This window comes from Alternaria postmessia (assembly GCF_024291825.1).
Source record: "Alternaria postmessia strain BMP 2775 chromosome Unknown scaffold_28, whole genome shotgun sequence".
Lineage (NCBI taxonomy): Eukaryota > Fungi > Ascomycota > Dothideomycetes > Pleosporales > Pleosporaceae > Alternaria > Alternaria postmessia.
The window spans coordinates 200,373-219,507 of record NW_026260101.1 but is presented as its reverse complement, the minus strand read 5'-3'; the positions used below and the strand labels follow the sequence as shown (position 1 = coordinate 219,507).

Genomic DNA, 19,135 nt, shown 5'->3' with positions numbered 1-19,135 from the left:
CAAGCAGAGTAGGATAATCCTTTTCGTTACTTTCGCCCCTCAGTCTTTCTTCTTCCGCGTACCAAGGAGCATAGAGCGCAATTGCATTACGCACTCGCTGTATTGATCGTCCATGGGTTTTTCCTGCTCTTGCTTCGGGTCTCTTATCTACACCAGGGTTTCTCCTCTTCCTCCCTGACCAAGACTGGTCAATCATACTTGCTTGCTCCGCCGAGATTTCTTCTTAACCAACTACATAGCAACCTTATGGCAATGTATCTCAACTTATCATCTTGAGTCAGGTAATGGTTGACAGATAAGACAGTGGCTTACATAAGGGTCTAAGGCAGGTGGAGACAGCGGCGGGTGTGTTTCGGCTGCATGATCCTTGTCAGGCAGGGCCCAAGCACCGTCACCACCGACCGAGCGCGTGGAACTTTGGCTAGAGACAAGATTCAATGACGAGAGACACAACATCCACAGTAATGCGCTTTTCGTTTCTCTTTGCCTGATTGATGAATGCAAGCTTGATACAAGTCGACATCTGCTCCAGCATGCGATAAATCTGCCCCCCGTCCACCCATGCCGCCGCCTATTCACCACCCCCGACCTGCGCCGCCATCATGTCCTCGCCCAATAGCCCACGGAGATCGACCGAGAGCTTCGAGTTCCTGTCGCCGAACCCGCCCCAGGGCTCCTTCCCGTTTCCCGCTTCAAACCATGACTGGACCAACAGGCCCAGCTCCACAGGCGGGCGCTACAAGCCGCGACGTGGCTCAACGGCGTCCTCGATACACTCGGTCGGTGGCTCGCTCGACAGCGGCTTCAAGAGCACCATGGGCGCGGTGAGAGAGCAGAGCAACAATGCCATCTCCACGCTGCTCACGCCGCCCATCATGAGGACTGGCATGGTCCCTCATACCACTGCCACAGCCACTTCGGGCCACCGCCCGCCATCTACCAAGGACATACCACCCGTGACGCTCACAAACATACCCCACATCGAACCTTCTGCATTCAATCCTTACCTATCGCAAGTCGGCAGTCTGTACGAGGCTTTCCAGCGCGCAAAAGCCGAGGCCGAAGCCGAGTCCGCCCAGCCAGCAAGGGGAGGGTCAAAGAAGGATGATACTGAATCGCCAGCAGGGACACCCAACTTGGTAGGAACACCCTTTACTCCCAATGGGCCGCCGAAACCGAAGCGTCGAACGAGCGGATCCAAGCGCACCCTACCAGCTATTACCCCCCTTTCCACCATACCGAACATCTACTTCGATGACAACTTTCACCTAGAAAACCCGCGGACCTTTGACGTAGTGAGCGAGCGGTCCGAGGTGGTTCGGCCAGTCCGAACAGCAACCAGCGATGACCATGGCGCAAACGGTTCCTTGGACGTGCCACAACCTCCCGGGAGAAAAGCTCTAGCTACGAACGCCATTTTACAAGAGAAGTTGTCGTGGTACATGGACACGGTCGAGGTGCACTTGATCTCAGCCATATCTACGGCATCGACCTCCTTCTTCGCCGCACTCGGTTCTCTGCGCGAACTTCAGACGGAAGCATCAGATTCTGTCGCAAGAATAAAAGGACTTAGGGAGGATCTGAAGAGGCTGGACGAACAGATGGCAATAGGAGGCTTGAAGGTCGTTGAAATGAAGAGGCGCAGGGAGAACTTGAGGAGGCTGACCGACTCGGTTGACCAGCTGCAAGCTGTCATCGTTGGGTTGTCGCACTGTGACGAAGCCGTTGTTGATGGTCGTCTCGAGACTGCCATGACCCAGATAGAAGTCATTGAACGACTAATTACAGGCGCGCTGGACACGACTGATTCTCAGGGTACATCTTGGCTGGATTCTCGATTACCTCCGCAGTTGGTCGATCTACGACACCTCAGAGCACTAGACGGCGTATTCGAAAGCATCACCGAGCTCAAGTTCCGTGTGGGCAGAGGCTTCGAGGTACGCTTTGTCGACACCTTACTTACGGATCTGCGAGAGCATGTCAAACGAGTTCCGACTCACGATACGCTGGAACGATGGACTGCTGCATCGCAAAAGGCACGAGGATCCAACCAAAAACCGAAGACGACTTTGCCGGCCTATATGACGACCGACGAAAAGCTACGTGCAGAGCTACGAGCCAGCTTGTATGGCTTGAGCGGTGCGCAATTTACGAATCAAGCTAGTGCTACTTTCAGAGAAGCGATGATCAAGGAGATGAAAGTCATCATCCGGAAACACCTACCGAGCTCAACAGAGGATGATACTGGATCTATGGCTTCTGTATCCACAAGAGGTGGCCGAGGGACTAGTCAGCAAGACAAAAACTCTATTCTTGCTAGGAATCTACGCGCCATGGACCCTGAAGATGCTGAGGTATTTTTCGCCAATATCTTCACTGACATTGGAGAAGCGCTACGCCGTCTCAGTACGCTGATCAAAGTGCTTCTTGATGTTACCAGCGGCGTTACTACCCCTCCCGCCTCTGCTGGTGGGCTCCGATCTCCCCCACGAAGTCCATATATGCACAGCATCGATGATTACATGGGCAACGGTGTACCAGCTCCGAGTTCAAATGACCTGCAGATGGAGCTGATGCAGGCCTTAGACATGTCGAGCCTCCTGGGTCAGGCTGTTGATGCAGCGCAGACACAGATCACTAAGCTTCTCAAGGTCCGCTCTGAGGCCACAGCCAATCTTCCCTTGGAACGCTTCTTACGATACTTCCACATATGCAGGCTGTTTGCCGACGAGTGCGAAGCTGTCTCAGGACGCTCCGGTACCGCTCTCAAAGGTGTTGTCAATACTCATATCAATGACTTTGTGTCCAAGTTTGGCGATTTTGAGAAGCAAGAGCTTGTAAAGGCGATGGACTCGGATCGTTGGGAACCGAAGGACTTCGATGCACAGGATACTGAGGTCTTAGCACGCTTGTTGAAGGGTATGGAGAGCGACCCTGCAAGCTGGGCAGAGACTGGTGACCTCCTTCGAGACATCGAAAAGCCGACTACAAATGGCACATCAGCGCAAACCAACGGCACATCAGAAGACAAGCCCAAAGAAAAGAACAAGACCACTATTCCCGCCGTTGTCGATGAGGAAAAGTACACAATCTCCGAATCATCGACAGTCGTCCTGCGTGGCATTGAGCGCTTCGAAATTCTTGTTTCAGCCATGCCAAGTATGACTTCCGAAGTCTCCACTTCCCTTTGCGACTACATCAAACTCTTCAACTCACGATTATGCCAATTGATCCTAGGCGCTGGCGCCATGCAGTCTGCAGGCTTGAAGAACATCAACACCAAACATCTTGCCATTGCCTCTCAGACATTATCATTCATTATCGCTATTCTACCCTATATCCGCGAATGCTTCCGACGGCGCACCGCATCCGCTTCCAATAAGTCTTCTATTGGTGAATTTGACAACGTCAAGCGCCTACTGTATGACCAGCAAAATCAGATCCATGAGAAACTGACAGGCATCTTATCTGGAAGAGCAAAAGTCCACATGCGCAGTCTCAAGAAGGTGGAGTGGGATACTGATGCCGAGGTCAACAAAGATGTCAGTCCTAGTATGGAGAGCTTGACCAAGGACACCGTGACCATGCACAAGGTTATCAACAAGTACTTGAGCGAGATTCAAGTCCGCATGATAATGGGTCCTGTATTTGAGAGTTACAGGGAGGAGGTTGGCAATGTCATCAAAGAGGCGGCAGTCAAGACGCCTGGTGGCAAAGCACGGTATGTCATCAGGATGAACCCGTTGTATGTGTAATGGCTAACGGATTTCTAGATTGCTACGCGAGGCGAAGTTGTTCGATGCAAAGCTTGGACCTATTGACGGCGCCGGTAACGTTGGCTCTCATCTTATCGGCCTCGTGGTCAGCAAGACAGTGGCGCAGCCCAAAGCTGAATCCAAGGCGGAGCCAAAACAAGAATCCGAAGCCAAGAAGAGTGAGGAAAAGACGCAGAACATCGAAACAGAAGCAGACAAGTCAAGTACAGAAGCGACTTGAGGTAACACAGCATTCTAGGCCCGTTTTCAGTCGGAGCGGATACATGTCGACGTATACGCTAGGCAATGCCACTACTATCTACATCTACCGGTTGTTAGGTGTCCACGAAAGATGTTTTGCTCTTCCACAAACTTTCTACACCAATTCTGGACTACCTACGCATTCACACGTAGAGAGTTTCATTCCGACTTTGCGCATACCCACAAGCATGTCACTCGCCATGTACCAACGTATCACCGTCACCCAGCAAGGCGTTTTGGAGTAATAGAACAACTGAGAGGATGTCATGGGGCAAAGCGCCGTTGGATAACGACCTACGAGACGGGAAGGAAGTACGAGATAATGTTGCTATACCATTTCCAAGAATCACGATATCTTCAAGGTCCTCAAAGGAAGTGTGGACTCTCTGTCCATACTTCACTCGATGTGTGTCCTCTTTTCTTTCGTTCCTCATCTTCACGTGCTTTGGCGTTCTGTATAACCCTTGTGGTGGCCATCTTCTCTGCACATCTGTCTGTTATAACCACCGTGGCTTCGTCACTGATACTGATGACAGCCATAACATCCTCATTCGACGCCATTTTCGTATTGTAGTCACGTCCATCTGAACGCTGCTTCCTATTCCCTTCTACGGCTTCTCTCTCCGCCAACTTCCTGGTCTCTATCACGGTGTCCAGACATGCTTGTTCATCCGCTTCGGATTTCAAGTTTGGTTCACACACTCCCTCGCATTCTTCGTAATCGTGCACGTGCGCGTGCAAAGCTAGATGGGCATCCATTTCTGCTTGTGAAATGCCAAGTTTGACATGTAACGGTATGTTTGTCCAAGTTGCTGTGATGTTTGTGTTGTTAATGGGTCGGCGCTGGGGATACATTGGAAACTGAGAAGGGATAGGGAGAAGGCAAGGAGGAAATGCCTGTCCGTTCGTAAGATGATTGAGAGGAAAACATGTTAGGATGTTATGCGTTGGCTACAACTTGTGACATATAAGTCAGTGTCACCAGCGACTCTTCACGGTTCCTTTATCAATCCTCATTTGCATTCAATTATTGACACGGATTGTCTTCTCCAGCTTCCTCTGCGAGAAGCAATGAAGCGCTGCTTTTGTGTGATTGACATATATATTCATCAGCTCGTTGTTGCGCAACTTGGAAAACTTCATCCTCCATGTACCACTTTTCTTCGCTGCTAGCCACTGTTTGCACCTTAGCTGCTAAACGAGTCCCATCCTTGCAGAGGTCGTAGCAACTGTAGTCTCCCTCAGACGCACCAGTAGCTCTTGCCGCCATGGGCCCAATGGGACTTGTCGCCCGGGAGTTCCATTGGGGGCGTAGCCGGACCCCAGTATCCTATCAAGCTGCCTTGGCATTGAGATTCTAAAAAACTCATTAGTGATTCTATTTTTCTTAAGGCTACACCGCGTCGAAAGCGGTTGTATTAGGGAAACAGGAAATGACCGCCACACTTACCATCAAAGACCATACAAACTCCACAGTGGTAGTTGGTGAACCGTTCCATTTCCTCGCCATGCTCTGTCTCGGCGCAGAGTAACCCTCCGGTCGAATATACAAATTCGGATCCAGGCCTGTTTGCAGGTTTGTACTCGCCACACATTCTCTGTTTTGGGGTGGTAGCAGACACCTTGACAGTGTCAAAGGAAGGCTGAGAGCGAGCGTAGGCGACGGCTACTGCGACATCAGCATCGTATGTCGTAGAGCCGGGAACGGGAACGGTGAGCGGAGAGCGTAGCTCGGAGCCTGTAGGAGCCGCTACGACATAGATGGCAAAGACGCTGGAGAGGATTAGATTGAGGATACCCATTGCGAGTATGCAAGGGAAGTAGTTGTTCAGAATTTTGAGTAGGTGGACTGAGTAAGAAGTGGCAGGATGAGCCTGGAGGAAGTAATTTTTTTGACTCTTTGTCAGTAGCACAGAGACGGTTGCGGCGAGGCTGGTGAGGGGGCGTGACACAACATGAGGCGAAGCCAACAAAGAGGAGTCATTGTACACTTGATCCTTCACTTGCCACGTGCACTAGGAGACCTCGAAAGTGTTCATCGTACGAACTTTGCTGGGGAACAATTCTAACTGTATGTGAGCCATGTACTTTCACCGTCCAAGGTAAACGAATAACCGGAAGTCAAACAGGAAGTAGTAGCGAAAAACCAAAAAAGATTGACTATTCTTCCAAGCATTCACGACTATCGTGTTGAATTTGTCATTTCTCTGCTGTAATGTTCCCGCAGACAAACGTTAGGTTACTTCCACGTTGCATCAGAGGTGTTTGTTCATTCATGAGCGGGGGCGACCCCAAGATCTTGTATTGTTATCAAATGAGCGACTTAGAAGGTAGGAAATAACACCCGCAAGACAAGACCGGAGTGTTGGACCCGACTGATCTCACAAATTCTCTGCGACTCTCGATGCTTCTACCTTTATCATCGGTCCCATGATTTGAAGCCGCTTCTATTTTTCGCTTTCGCATCAATCGCGAATTTAACATTCGACGATACGAGGCTACCTAGATGGTAACCCAAGAGCGGATGGCCAAGTTCTGGCACCCTGGGGCCTGTCCGGGCTTGGTATCGACAAAGTTTCCGCTCGTAGTCGAAGTAAGCTGAGAGCAAGGCAGGTTGAAGAATCTCACTTTGTGTATATTAGCGAATCACTCCTGCGTGCTATGATGTATCACGTACCGGTTCTGCTGAAGTTGTTGACATCGAAGAAGGTGCTAGGGAACGGCCCAACCGTCAGATCCTGGCATCCAGCAAGTCCCACAGTATCGGACTGAAGGAAGACAGTATCCTCGGCCCATGGAGAGGGACCGCAGCCGCCGTCCCGATAGAAGCGGGCGTAGACGCGAGCAGCACCTTCAAGTTGGCGTTTCTCCTGTAGTTCGATGGGGGTGGCGCTCACTGTGAGCGCAGTGGCGAGAAGAGTGGTGAGGATGGTGAGCTGCATGGCTGGAATTTGGAAGTAGAGGATTTTTGATACAGATGAATGGGGAGATAAGGTGATGAGATGAGATGGTAAGATGAGAGAAGACGAGTAGGTGTGCAATGCTTGCTTTATATGTCTCGCTGGGGTTCTTGTGCTATCACATAGTTATCGATTCATAGGTATAAGCACCGTTGACGTTACGTATTGCATTGCTACACCGATTCCGCTATCGAGCTCGATTCTGATCGCGCAGTTGGTGGCTTGCATCTTCTCACATGAGCTTGGTCTGATATGGTACGAATGATGCTTTGTGAGAAGTTCTTATTGAGCAACTAGGGCCTTCTAGGAATATTCTATAAGCTGAGAGGCGATACAACACGAAGGAGAGTGCACTGTTGGCTGGTGGTTGGTGGATCTATACGAGGCAGCGACAAAAAAATCCACCTGCGTGGACTGAATCTTCATGTCATGTTTTAAAGACGGCCTTCTAAGCCTCTCGATCTTGCAGGTAAGCTGAAATGCTGTGCATGCATACTCCCTCACGTGCCGAGAGACAGCATCGATAGGTTGTAATCCGCCCACTGCAAGCTGACAGGTCTTTTGAGTTTGCCTAACAGGAGTTACAAATTGAACTCCGAAGAATTGGCCAGCTTTCAAGAGTCAGAAGAAGTCAAGCACTTATGTCGTATTTCGGCCAGTATGTCATCCAAATTGTTGTAGTTTTGCATGCTGGGTTGCCCCGCGTAATTGTATTCTGCTATAAACGAGTGACTAGAAGAATCTAGGATATGTAAGTTACTTCCCGCACCAGCCCCACCGTAATGAGAGTCGGAGTTTTGGTCCCGACTCAAATCACATCATACTGCCACCCAACAAAGCTATTCTCATTCCCTTCGCTGACTGATTCCTCATCATACCAACTTTTCTACAAAGTGACATAAGACTTGAGTGTCAGCGTCTGGCAACCAACCGAACCAGGCGTGATATCGATATGATGTCCGCTGTCGACAGTGGTAAGTTGAGAGCAAGGGAGGTCGTAGAAACGAACTAAATGTCACTGGTTAGTTTCCCATACCCGAATCTCGTTGGCATACTGTAAGAACATACTTGTTCTGGTAAGGCTCCCAGTCTCGTTGAAGTAAGTGCTGGGGAAGTTGAAGCTTGAAGGCAGGTTCATGCACGTGCTGAGGCCGGTGGCGGTGGTGTTCTGGAGTGGGTCGTAGTCATCGCCGTACGAGCTTCCGTCGCGGCCACATCCAGTGTCGCGATAGACTAGAGATTGATGTGAAGGTTAGTCATGTCCTTGAATGGCTTTCGCACATGCAGAGGTATCACGTACAAGTGGCGCGAACATGCGGAATTTCCTGGCGAACCTCAATGCTGTTGGCAGGCGCGGCAGTAGCGGTCAGGGCCATGGAGGCAAGAAAGGTGGCAAGGGTTGCAAACTGCATCTTGGCGATCGGGATATTGAAACGTAATAGTATTGTTGGTCGAGTGTATGAATAAATGTAGCAAGGTTGGCATCTCTTCTTTGGAATTGAACTCTGCTTTATAGCAGAAGGGCTATGCCTCGGATATACTCAGCATTTCACCGTTACCGTAAATTTTGTGATGCATAGCAAAGGCTCTTTTTCCCTATGAAATGCTACAGAAGTTCTGGGCTTGGATTATTTCCAACCTTTCCAGTCGGTGGCGTATTTTCTTTGGCGGTATGATATACGTCAGTCCATGGTGGAAGACCTTGCTAATGTCTTTATGGAAGTGAGATAAGCCGCCAAACAACAGGACTTCGTCGAGTTGAGAAAGTGATGTTGTTGATTGCTCACCCGATCGAGCGTGAAACCGCTTTTGCTATCGCACGGGTACATAAAAGATGACGTTATAGCTCGTATATGAGCGCGTGCTAGTAAAACTCCTACGCTTACGAGCTCTTTCCTCTCCTGTTCTGCTGACTTATGTCTATGCTTGAAAAGCGGCAAACATCGGCTGTGAATAGCCAACGCTCTACTTGCTTCCCGACCTGATGCTTAAAGCCGCCATGGAGACATAACTCATCATTTACAGCTGGCACTCAGGTACTGCAGGTGAGTTCATCTGGTGCTCCATAAGGTCTGATGAGTGGCCATCTTCTCGCGATTGACTAGCGTAGGACACATAAGAAAATGGACCGTGCAAACCGAAGCGGAGCTCACCGGCAAGGTCTGCCAGTACGAAGCGATTGTAAATGGTCAGCGTTGGTGGTGGTAAGTTATGGCCGAGAGACGTCGCAGAGATTACTGGCTCGTGTAGCTGTATCTAGCGAGTAATAGGTCTGACCAGCATCCGGGTTGCGGCCTGGTAAGTCACCCGCCATCCGTTGTAAGCTGACGGATGGCGCTGCTGACCCCATGGCCGACCAACAGTAGCCCATCAGCAACGACCAGAGATGGGCCTGAAACGACAGTAAATTGACGTATGAGCGGCCCGTTCCACCGTTTGTTTCCAGGTCGGCGTTTCCCAAAGCAATACTCGCTTACTTTCGTTGTTGGTTGACGCTGTGTCGATCTTCATGCTTATGGAATGGTTTCTAAGAGCCGCGGATGAGGGGCTTGGCGTTGTTTGTATACCAGGATGTTCGTTCATCTAGTTGGTACCATATGTCCATCGAGCTCGACGCTAAAGATAGCAATCTTCGGCAACGGCTTGTTCTTTACTTGCTCGAAGGTCATTGTTCTTGCCTTCACTGACCCAGCGCTTCCCAATTTATTCCGGGAGTCGCTCAACATCCTGTTGACGCTATCTTCTGCTGCTTCAGCATAAATGAAAGCGCTTGAGATTCCCACACGATTAGCGGATCTCAATTGCCGAACTGGCACTGGTTTACGAGTGACGATCTTTACATCAGCCTCTTTCTGAAACTCTCTGTGTGAGGCAGCCTGTGGGGCACTGGCCGTGCGCGTATGGTGCCCAATTTGACGTTTGACATGTTCCGTATGAGCTAGAGGTGTACCATGCTTGATGGCATAAGCACCCCCTCTAGGGCTAGCGCTCTTGCTCTCAACGATGCTGCTCGAAAACCGGTCGTTTCGACCTTTCAACTCCTCAGATCCATGTCGCGAACTAGATCTTGAGTTGCTTAGACGAGCTGGACGAGTAAGAAATACAGAGGAGCGCGAGTATTCACTTTGGTAAGATAACCCAGTGCTGTAAGAACGAGGACGCGAGTGTGTCGACAGTGGAACTGAAGTAGGACCTTCGGGATGTATGGCGCGCCATGTAGACATTGGATACTGTGCTGGTACGGACAAAGGTACAGACTCAGGGATTCGCGTACTACCAGACAACCGAGGCGGACGTGTCAAGAAACCACGGTTCATGGACGAATGGGATGAGCGATCTGAAGTATAGGCTGACGAGTTGCGCTGTGCCGCTATGTAAGCAGGAGGTATGGGTGGCGGCGCATAAGGCGAAGTAAAAATCCTGGAGTCCGATGAGCGAACTCGAGAAGGAGCTGAAACGATTGGTTGTGCCAGACCTTTACTTCGGTTGACCGTTTCGAATGACCTGCTCCTGTGTGTCGATACAGACCTAGGTCGGTCATCAATACGTTTCTCCAATGTCCATGTTAGATTTCTAGTTAGAGGTTGCCCAAAGGAAGGATGTGGCGAACGCGATATATCTGCAGGCTTTTGATAGCCATGCCTAAATAGATGAGCCTCGAAGGGACGATTGACAACGGCAAGTACTCCAAAAAGCACACATGACGTAACTCTAGTGACACAATTAAATCTTGCACAAGCTTAAGGAACAGTTTTCGACATACAGCGATATGGCGGCAAACGCGATGCCAATACGGCTTCCCAAGCAAGTAGAACCGAATTCCCAACCTTCAAGTCCGGGTGCCTCATGTAAGCAAACAGGTCTTCTGGCGACAATTATCATGTTCCATCCCGTCGTCAGCAGCCACAAGACGCATAGCGAAATCACTAGGCGAATGGCAACGTAGGAAGTCTTCTTGACAGCTGAAGTGTGTCGCTGTTGCTGCTCCCATGTCTTTTGTTTGAGGGAAAAAACTGTATGTATGAACGTGTATGCGATTGTCGTGAGAGCCTGTGAGATCCAGTGAGTGTTGTTCTTTGCTGCAAGACTCCAAGCACATACTGAAGTTAACGTCAAGACCACGGGCGCAACGTTTGTTATATCCTGCGGATCCGATATTATCTGGTAGAGTGAAGTGACAAGACATATGATGGCACTCCAGAGCAACACATTAAGAAGGAGGGTAATGCAGATGAGAGTGACTTTTCGGCGCGGAATCCTGAGGCTGGTTTTGACCGTTTTGGTTTCTGAACTGGTGAGCGGTTGTTCAGCATCGCTGTGGCTGTAGTGCGATGCAGCCATGCAGTGAGTGATGACTCGCAAGCGGAAGAAAGGCGGTATTCTTATCGCAAGCACAACAACGGGACATTGAGGAAAGTGTGGCTAGGGCATAGCCGGGTATAGAACGGCCTAATAAGAAGCAATGACGATTGTGGTTTTCAAGAAGTTCTTGGATAGAGCCTGAACGTCTCATACAGGCGACGTCTCAGAGGCAACGCTACCTGCCTTGAGCGGGTGGTCTGTTCGCACGTACGGCTCTTTCCTGATTTTAACTGTCTTTGTTACATTATGTGAAAACTCTGTGTAGCGAACAGACGTTACATATGGGTGCCTTCGTTGGCGTGAGGGTTCTCACACTCATCCATGCACAGGCGACAATCGAAGAAATGTGCAACATTTCAGTCCCGCTCAATGGCAGCACGTCTGCCAGTCGTATACTATGGGAGTATTCTTCATGTACGTGATCAAGCGGTGGGAACCAGCTCGTTGTCACAGGGCACCTTCACTGCACACGCAATGCATTCATGCAAAAGCGCTAATGAAGGATGGGTCCCCCAGATAAATTGCCCGCATAATAGCACCGGCAATGCAAGCCAAGAAACGGGATCCGGCAACTTTGCGACAAAGTCTCGGGTTTCTTGTTGTATGTGCATCGGCAACGATGTGTGCAGATTCGATGCGGTGCCGTCGGCTGTGACTGTCGATCATACTATGATAGAGCTAGTGCAAACAAGAGGACGTATGGTGCTCGGCGCTGGTGTTTCGGCGTTTTGGGGCTCGGAAGGACGTGTTCCGTGTATGCCTAAGGTTGAGGTAGAATTCCGCACTCAAAGGAACAAGAGTAGAACGAGGAGGAGGATCAGGACGAAAATGAGGACGCCGATACAGCAACTGGACCAGGAATCTAGGAAAGTCGGTCAACGACGCCCGGTACACGGATAGCACGAATCTTACCTTCGTTTTGTTTGATGACCCAGCCGACCTTTTTGAGACCTGTTTGAAGTTTACCACCGACTCTGTCTGCCACGTTGTCGACATCGGTGAGCAGTTCGCCCTGCTCCTCAAGCTCGCGACCCATGTCATCGGCTTGCTGTCGCAGGTTGCCGACAGTACGGAAGACGCCGTCAAGAGCCTCGTCCTGCTCGTGCATCATCTCCATTTGTCTTTCCTGCTCGAACGCCGCGTAGTTGTCCTCATCCTCGAAGGAATCCGGGTCGGGCAGGACGTCGCCATTGGCCGCGACCTTGCCTTTGTTCTTCGCGTGTTGGACCGTCTGCTGCAGTTCCTCGCGCATGTTCTCGATCTCATAGCCAACATCTTTGACCAGCGTTCTCCGTCGCTCGACTTCATCAATCTCCAGGCCGAAGCGATAGGGGTCGTGTTCCACGGCCTTGACGCTCTCGACTAGGTCCTCGAGGTCCTGACTAAGGTCTTGGAGCGTCTGTTCAAGTTCGCTGCGCGCTTCCCGAAGCTCGGGACTGTTTGCCGATGAGGCCGAGGAACGGATACGCAGATACGACTTGAAGAGCGGTCGCGCCGTGTTGAGGGCAGACAATACGTCTCTATAGCACGTGTCAATGGAGATGCCCAAACCGCGAATGGAGCCGTCTTACGCCTGCACCTGGAGGAAAGGATCCTCGTCGTTCTGTGATGACATCATCTTGCACTGTGCGACACCGATTGTCCCTCCAGAGTATAGCCGTGAAGCAAGATGGCGGTCGATGAAGCCTGGGTGAAGGTGTCGGAGCGTGTCGATACGCTGTCCCGTACAAGCGATGACGCGCCTCAACACCTCGGCACGGACCCACCTTCCCAAAAAAATCACCCACAATGAGCACCCAACTCCACCACACTTTCTCGATGGCGCACTCACCAAGATCGCGGATACGCAACAATACCGCCCTCCGCATAAGAGAGATTGGATGACGCAATGGGTCCGGACACGCCTCTTCCCCTTTCCCCCGACTTCACCAATACTGAAGAATACATCGAGTCATTGCTGCACTTGACGACTTCCTCATGGCTGCTCCAGACACTATGTGGAGGTGTCCATATATTGGACTTCTACACCAGGTCACCTAGTCTCTATTCGCACATCTTGCCACAGTCATGGCGAGAATGGTTCAAAACGCGAGATATCATGGACATTTTGGACCTCTTGATGAGGGAAGATCTCAGTCAGTTCAATCCGGAAGGACAGGTTAACGACAAAACCTGGCGGAATGGTCCTGCACCGCCTGAAGAACTGCTACAGTACATCCGCACTGTACGGAAACATCTGTTGGCTCGTGACTTCCCTCCACCCAATTCCGGCCTTGAGCCTCAAAAACCTGCTATATCTCGTCACATCGCAACTGGTATGAAGGTCAAGAAAGTGCACGAAGTTGATAACTTTGCGCGCTATATTGACAGACTCACCTCCGAGATAGCGCAGTCTGATAAGAAACCGATTACCCATCTTGTGGATTTCGGCTCAGGTCAGAACTACCTTGGACGCGCACTCGCTGCACCTCCTTACTCTAAGCATATCGTCGCTGTAGAAAGTAAACAGCACAACATCGAAGGAGCAAAGAACATGGACATCTTGGCCAAATTGGTAGCAAAACCCACGGTCATGAGGAACAAGAAGGAGTATCGCGCGAAGATGGGCAAAGTGAAAAAGGGCAAAGAGGCCAAGGAAGATGCGTCCACGGCACAACCTGATGTGCCAAGTCCATCCGATGCCAAGGAGGATGAATCGGGGACAAACAAACACAACCAGGAAGCCCCATCTGGTTCAGCCACCCAGAACACTGATCTAGCGTCACCACTTCAAAACGGTGTGAGCTGCGATGAGGATGGCTGTGTACTACACCAAGTCTCTCAGAATGTCCCAAAACCTGCACCTGCTGAAATTTCTGCCGAGGCCAGCGGGTTTACAGATCGAACCCCGGCTACGAAGACTTCTACGCTACAGATATACAATGAAGGTCATGGTAGCGTACAGTATGTCGAGCACATGATCAAGGATGGCGATCTGACACCCGTCATCGACCAAGTCCTGGACAGCTCACGTGTACCCGAGGAGATTGTGAGCTCGGAGACTTCTGTGGTTGCTGAAGCTACCAACTTGAACGCTGTACCGAAACCGAAGGACGTAAACGCGATGGTAATCTCACTGCACTCATGTGGCAACCTCGTTCATTATGGGCTACGCTCCATGCTTCTCAACTCACATATCTCCGCAGTAGCAATGGTAGGATGTTGCTACAATCTGCTCACAGAACGCCTCGGCCCTCCTACCTACAAGCTACCTACGCTCCGTCCTAATCACCCACGCCTGGAGTCTACTTCCAAAGCCTTCGATCCACAGGGATTTCCCATGTCCGAGAGACTTGCAAACTACCCCCTACCACATACGCCTCTGGAATCTTTTCATGATGACTCGAAAGCAGACGGTGAACAAGTCAAACAACCAACAGGTGTACGGCTCAATATCACAGCACGCATGATGGCTGTGCAAGCACCTTTCAACTGGGGTGTGACCGACTCAGAACTGTTCTTCACCCGCCATTTCTATCGAGCCCTGCTTCAGCGTATCTTCCTAGATCGTGGCGTGGTCTCTGCACCTTTAGACGAACAAGGTCTCGTTGGCGGGGCGGTCTCAGCTAACGGTCACACCTCTCAGGTGAACTGGACACCACCAAATGGCCGCGGTCCTGGCCTCTCGTCTGACGGTAAAACTACGCCACTTACCATCGGTACCCTGCGCAAATTTGCCTATAGCGATTTCGTCTCCTACGTCCGCGCCGCACTAGCAAAACTCACCGCTGAGAACTCTTTCTGCGAGGTTGATCCAAACTTTATCAAAGAAAAGATGGATGGGTTGACAGATGACGATATCAGAGACTACGAAGTGAGCTATGCCGAGAGGAAAAAGGAACTAAGTGTTATGTGGAGTTTGATGGCCTTCAGTGCCGGCGTAGTGGAAGCTGTTGTGGTCACGGACCGATACCTGTGGCTCAAGGAGCAGGAAGAAGTCGAACACGCGTGGGTTGAGCCGGTATTCGAGTACAAGTATAGTCCACGCAACCTTGTTGTCGTGGGCATCAAGAAGTAAAGCGGTGTATCCAGCTTTCGCCAATGGCATAGCAGGATCTATGGAAAGGTTCGAACAACCTGATCATATTGAGTCAATCATGAATTCATTGCTAACCTCATCCATTGACATGTATCCTGCGATTGTTATACCCCCTGCCCTGGCCGAAACCTCAATGCATAACAACTACTGCCTGCTTCTCGTCTGCACACCAACGAGCGATGCGCCTTAGGCATACAAGGCGTCCATAGATCCTACATGTTACATCCAAGGCATCCAAGCCGACCGGACAATTCGGCGCGTCTTCACTCCACAAAATCTTTCGGCGCGCCACGGCAGGCTATTACCTCACCGGTATGATGAGGCTGTGTGGATGGAACGATTGAGGCGTCCAGCCAATCTCGTTTCGTCACCGGATCAAGCGTCTTCAGTGGGCGTCCCTAATGCTTGGCACAGAAGGCGCGCGCACAGTGGAGGAAAAGGTTCGCTACCCAGAACGGTCAAGCAGTACAAGCTGTGACATTGACGTTCAGCCTCACGGACCGTTACCGACGGAAGTACAAATCAGAGAAGCATGGAACGTCAAAATCGGGGTTCTAATTTCGAAGTGCAGCGCTGCACAATAGCGACGCTACAGGATTTAGCCGCTACGAAGGAGCACGCTTGTCCCGCGTACCCGTGCATCTCCACTTATATCACATGTTCTTCAATCCGATTTGCCTACCATGCCAAAACAGCCACAACGCCAGCCTACTTTGAGCGACATGTACCAGGCATGGGATACGCAGGGCCCTTATAGCCAAGACTCTAAACAGAGCGCGGCAGACGTGTACGAGTCGAGAGGCGTTTTTAGGCAGCGGCTGCTGCGGGTTACGGCCTTGACAGGTAACAAGGCTGAGCTACGTGCATTGTGATTAAGATGGCAATGGTGCCCATGTGTGGAAGCTACTTTCTAGTTCCATCGAAGTTGGTTTGAGAGATTTGGGCTGAGGAACGTGTATCACGAGACCGGAGAGGCACTCTTCGATCGATTTTCGTCCTATAGAGGCGCTCATTCCAAGACGAATCCACAAAACTCTAACGCAAGCGGAGGGCACGAAGATTTACGACTAGGATTGACGTTCGAAGACATTGTTGTGTTCAGAAAGAGAAGGATCAAACACAAAACTAGACACCTTCTTTACTACTCAACAAGTCACGTCCACAACCCTCGTACGGGTGACGCCATTCGTACCGCACCGTTCTATATCTAGTTCCACGGTTTTGGACAATCCAACGTATAGTCTGCACGCCCCCTAGACCATGAGGTCCTTCATAGCGCTCTCAGCGCTCCTAGCAGTTGCAACAGCACAATCGGTCACAGCCACAGACGCCTCACAGTCATTTGATATCGTGCCAACGTCGACACCCACACCATCATCAATAGACGACATTGACCTTGACCCGACAACCACAGAGAATGTTTCTGGACCGATAGAGACGAGCCAGGCTTGTGGAGACATAGCCGAGCTAGTGGCGGATGACTTCTCAGAGTTCCCAGTCGTGGATGCCGCACTAGCGTACGCATGCCTCAAGTCACTGCCTTTCTACTCAACCTCCGCATCATCGACAGTGGATGAGATCAAGAAGATGGTGGAGTTTCAATCGACGCTCAACTACCTCAAAGACCCACCGAAGGGATGGCCGAATGACGCTGTCGATATCGTTGCCGGCTTAGACAGCATCAAAAGCAACGTCGAATCCGGACAATACAGCAATGAATTCGACTTTGAAAATGACATTGCATCTTTGATGGTGAAGGCGCACGATGGGCATCTCGGCTGGAACGGTATGGCATATGCAGGAGTCTTCAGATGGCGAAGAAGCAGCGCTTTTGCTTTGGTCTCAGCGTCAAGAGATGGGAGCGAGATGCCCCGAATCTGGGCTTTGGAGGACTTCAATGGCACTGTTGATTATGAACCTTCGCCGGTCACACAAATCGACGGAAGGGACGTTGTACAGTTCTTGACGGACGAGGCGAACTTGAACTCTTACCACGATCCGGATACTCGGTTCAATGCCATGTTCTTTTCACAGGCCGCAGAAAACTATGGGTACTTTACCAGTCCAAGGTTTTACCCTGGTTCTACGACGAACATTACTTTCGAGAACGGAACAACCGATACGTATAGCAATGGTGCCATCGTTGTGGATCCTCAGACTTGGAGCTATGTCAGCGATCCTGAGTCATTTTATGATACATACATTAGACCTGAGACGAGCTCATTTAGGGTCAAGAAGAGGGATCCTACTAAACTACCCATGCATTTGGAGAACCCGCGCGACTATGAATTCAGGGGTACATTTGCCCAACAACACGGCTCAGTGCCATTGCTTTACCCAGATCCGGTCGTTGCTCACTCGGCGGATCAGGTGCCTTTGGCCGGATTCTTCATCAATACCAATGCTGGCGAAATCGGTGTTCTTGTAGCGACGACATTCAATACCGAGGACGTTGCAGGTGCACAGGAATTCCAAGCCGTAATTCAGGAGTACATCTCGCAAGCCCAATCCCGTGGCGTGGAGAAACACATTATTGATATACGTGCCAATAATGGTGGCAAAGTACTCTCGGGGTATGATATGTACCTACAATTCTTCCCATCCCAGGAACCTCAGACACAGAACCGATATCGCGGACACCGAGCCAGCGAGGTCTACGGCGAGAGTATATCTAGCTTCAAGGAGATTAACCTCCTCAACGCCGAACTCTTCACGAGCCCCTTCAGCAACGACGCCTACCTCTCTTCCACTGGCGAAGACTTCCCAGACTGGAAAGCCATGTATCCACCCGAGCGATTCAACAACGACAAGTTCACCGCCCTACTCAAATACAACTTGAGTGATCCTCTGACAACAAGCAACGAGCGTACCGCCGTAGGAATCACCATGACAGGCTACAACTCGAGAAGCAACTTCACTACGGACCCCTTCCGCGCCGAGGACATCATTTTGCTAACTGACGGCGTCTGCGCCTCAACATGCTCCATCTTCACCGAACTCATGGTCCAACAGTCCGGCGTACGAAGCCTCGCTATTGGCGGCCGCCCTAGCCTTGGTCCCATGGTAGCCGTCGGTGGCACAAAAGGCACCTTGGTAATCCCTTCCCTCTACATGGAAGCCCTCTCCGAATACGTCACCTCGCAATTCGCGTCGTCTCGCTCCGAAGCAAACGACTGGGCCGAGTTCCTCCCATCAACTCCGCCCATCGCCGTAATCGATGCTAGCGTCAACTTCCAGGACAACATCCGTGCAGGCTTTGAGTCGGCGGGCGTGCCAACACAGTTTCTCAACGATACGGCGAGTTGTCGGATCTGGTACGAGCCTGAGGATTACTTCAACGTGACAAGGTTGTGGGAGAAGACGGCCAATGTGGCGTTTGGAAACAACGGAGGCATGGATGAGGGCGCTTGCGTGGCAGGAAGTGTAACGAACAAGGAACAGCAACAAGGAAAAGGAGATTCGAATCCGGAAAGTTCCGGAGATGGAAGTGCGCAAGGGGGTGATGATGATGAGGATGCGGCGAGTGGACTAAGAGTAGGCTGGGTTCACCTGCTTGTCTCTGTCGGCGCTGTCGCGCTGAGTTTCTGTTTGATGTAGATCGAGTAGTGATCGTTTATAGTAACATGCCTTTCTCCTTCACCATATGCGAACCTTTTGCTCATGTCTGCATGGCTCCGTACCGTTCTTCAATATCCTCTCGCGGAAATGTCGAAGCGGTA

The 19,135-nt window shown here is 50.8% G+C and overlaps 8 protein-coding genes across 8 annotated transcripts; 3 read left to right on the top strand and 5 right to left on the bottom strand.

The window, feature by feature from the left end:
• Window positions 1–602: 602 nt before the first annotated feature.
• On the top strand, window positions 603–3,996 carry J4E82_005385 (uncharacterized protein; the record flags this gene model as incomplete). Its single annotated transcript, XM_051731652.1, has 2 exons — window positions 603–3,721; window positions 3,774–3,996. The coding sequence occupies 2 exons, from the start codon at window positions 603–605 to the stop codon at window positions 3,994–3,996; spliced, it is 3,342 nt and encodes a 1,113-aa protein (XP_051588610.1).
• Window positions 3,997–5,257: 1,261 nt separating this feature from the next.
• On the bottom strand, window positions 5,258–5,818 carry J4E82_005384 (uncharacterized protein; the record flags this gene model as incomplete). The annotated part of the gene is made up of 2 exons (XM_051731651.1): window positions 5,258–5,373; window positions 5,467–5,818. 2 exons carry the CDS (start codon window positions 5,816–5,818, stop codon window positions 5,258–5,260), a joined length of 468 nt encoding a protein of 155 aa, XP_051588609.1.
• A 700-nt stretch (window positions 5,819–6,518) lies between these two features.
• On the bottom strand, window positions 6,519–6,958 carry J4E82_005383 (uncharacterized protein; the record flags this gene model as incomplete). The annotated part of the gene is made up of 2 exons (XM_051731650.1): window positions 6,519–6,643; window positions 6,694–6,958. The coding sequence occupies 2 exons, from the start codon at window positions 6,956–6,958 to the stop codon at window positions 6,519–6,521; spliced, it is 390 nt and encodes a 129-aa protein (XP_051588608.1).
• Window positions 6,959–7,862: 904 nt separating this feature from the next.
• Window positions 7,863–8,388, bottom strand: J4E82_005382 (uncharacterized protein; the record flags this gene model as incomplete). Its single annotated transcript, XM_051731649.1, has 3 exons — window positions 7,863–7,984; window positions 8,045–8,209; window positions 8,277–8,388. 3 exons carry the CDS (start codon window positions 8,386–8,388, stop codon window positions 7,863–7,865), a joined length of 399 nt encoding a protein of 132 aa, XP_051588607.1.
• A 2,065-nt stretch (window positions 8,389–10,453) lies between these two features.
• On the bottom strand, window positions 10,454–11,317 carry J4E82_005381 (uncharacterized protein; the record flags this gene model as incomplete). The annotated part of the gene is made up of 4 exons (XM_051731648.1): window positions 10,454–10,504; window positions 10,663–10,687; window positions 10,740–11,026; window positions 11,078–11,317. 4 exons carry the CDS (start codon window positions 11,315–11,317, stop codon window positions 10,454–10,456), a joined length of 603 nt encoding a protein of 200 aa, XP_051588606.1.
• Window positions 11,318–12,123: 806 nt separating this feature from the next.
• J4E82_005380 (uncharacterized protein) lies at window positions 12,124–12,956 on the bottom strand (the record flags this gene model as incomplete). The annotated part of the gene is made up of 3 exons (XM_051731647.1): window positions 12,124–12,200; window positions 12,251–12,858; window positions 12,910–12,956. 3 exons carry the CDS (start codon window positions 12,954–12,956, stop codon window positions 12,124–12,126), a joined length of 732 nt encoding a protein of 243 aa, XP_051588605.1.
• A 270-nt stretch (window positions 12,957–13,226) lies between these two features.
• On the top strand, window positions 13,227–15,395 carry J4E82_005379 (uncharacterized protein; the record flags this gene model as incomplete). Its single annotated transcript, XM_051731646.1, has 1 exon — window positions 13,227–15,395. One exon carries the CDS (start codon window positions 13,227–13,229, stop codon window positions 15,393–15,395), a length of 2,169 nt encoding a protein of 722 aa, XP_051588604.1.
• A 1,281-nt stretch (window positions 15,396–16,676) lies between these two features.
• J4E82_005378 (uncharacterized protein) lies at window positions 16,677–19,013 on the top strand (the record flags this gene model as incomplete). Its single annotated transcript, XM_051731645.1, has 1 exon — window positions 16,677–19,013. One exon carries the CDS (start codon window positions 16,677–16,679, stop codon window positions 19,011–19,013), a length of 2,337 nt encoding a protein of 778 aa, XP_051588603.1.
• Between the last annotated feature and the right edge of the window lie 122 nt (window positions 19,014–19,135).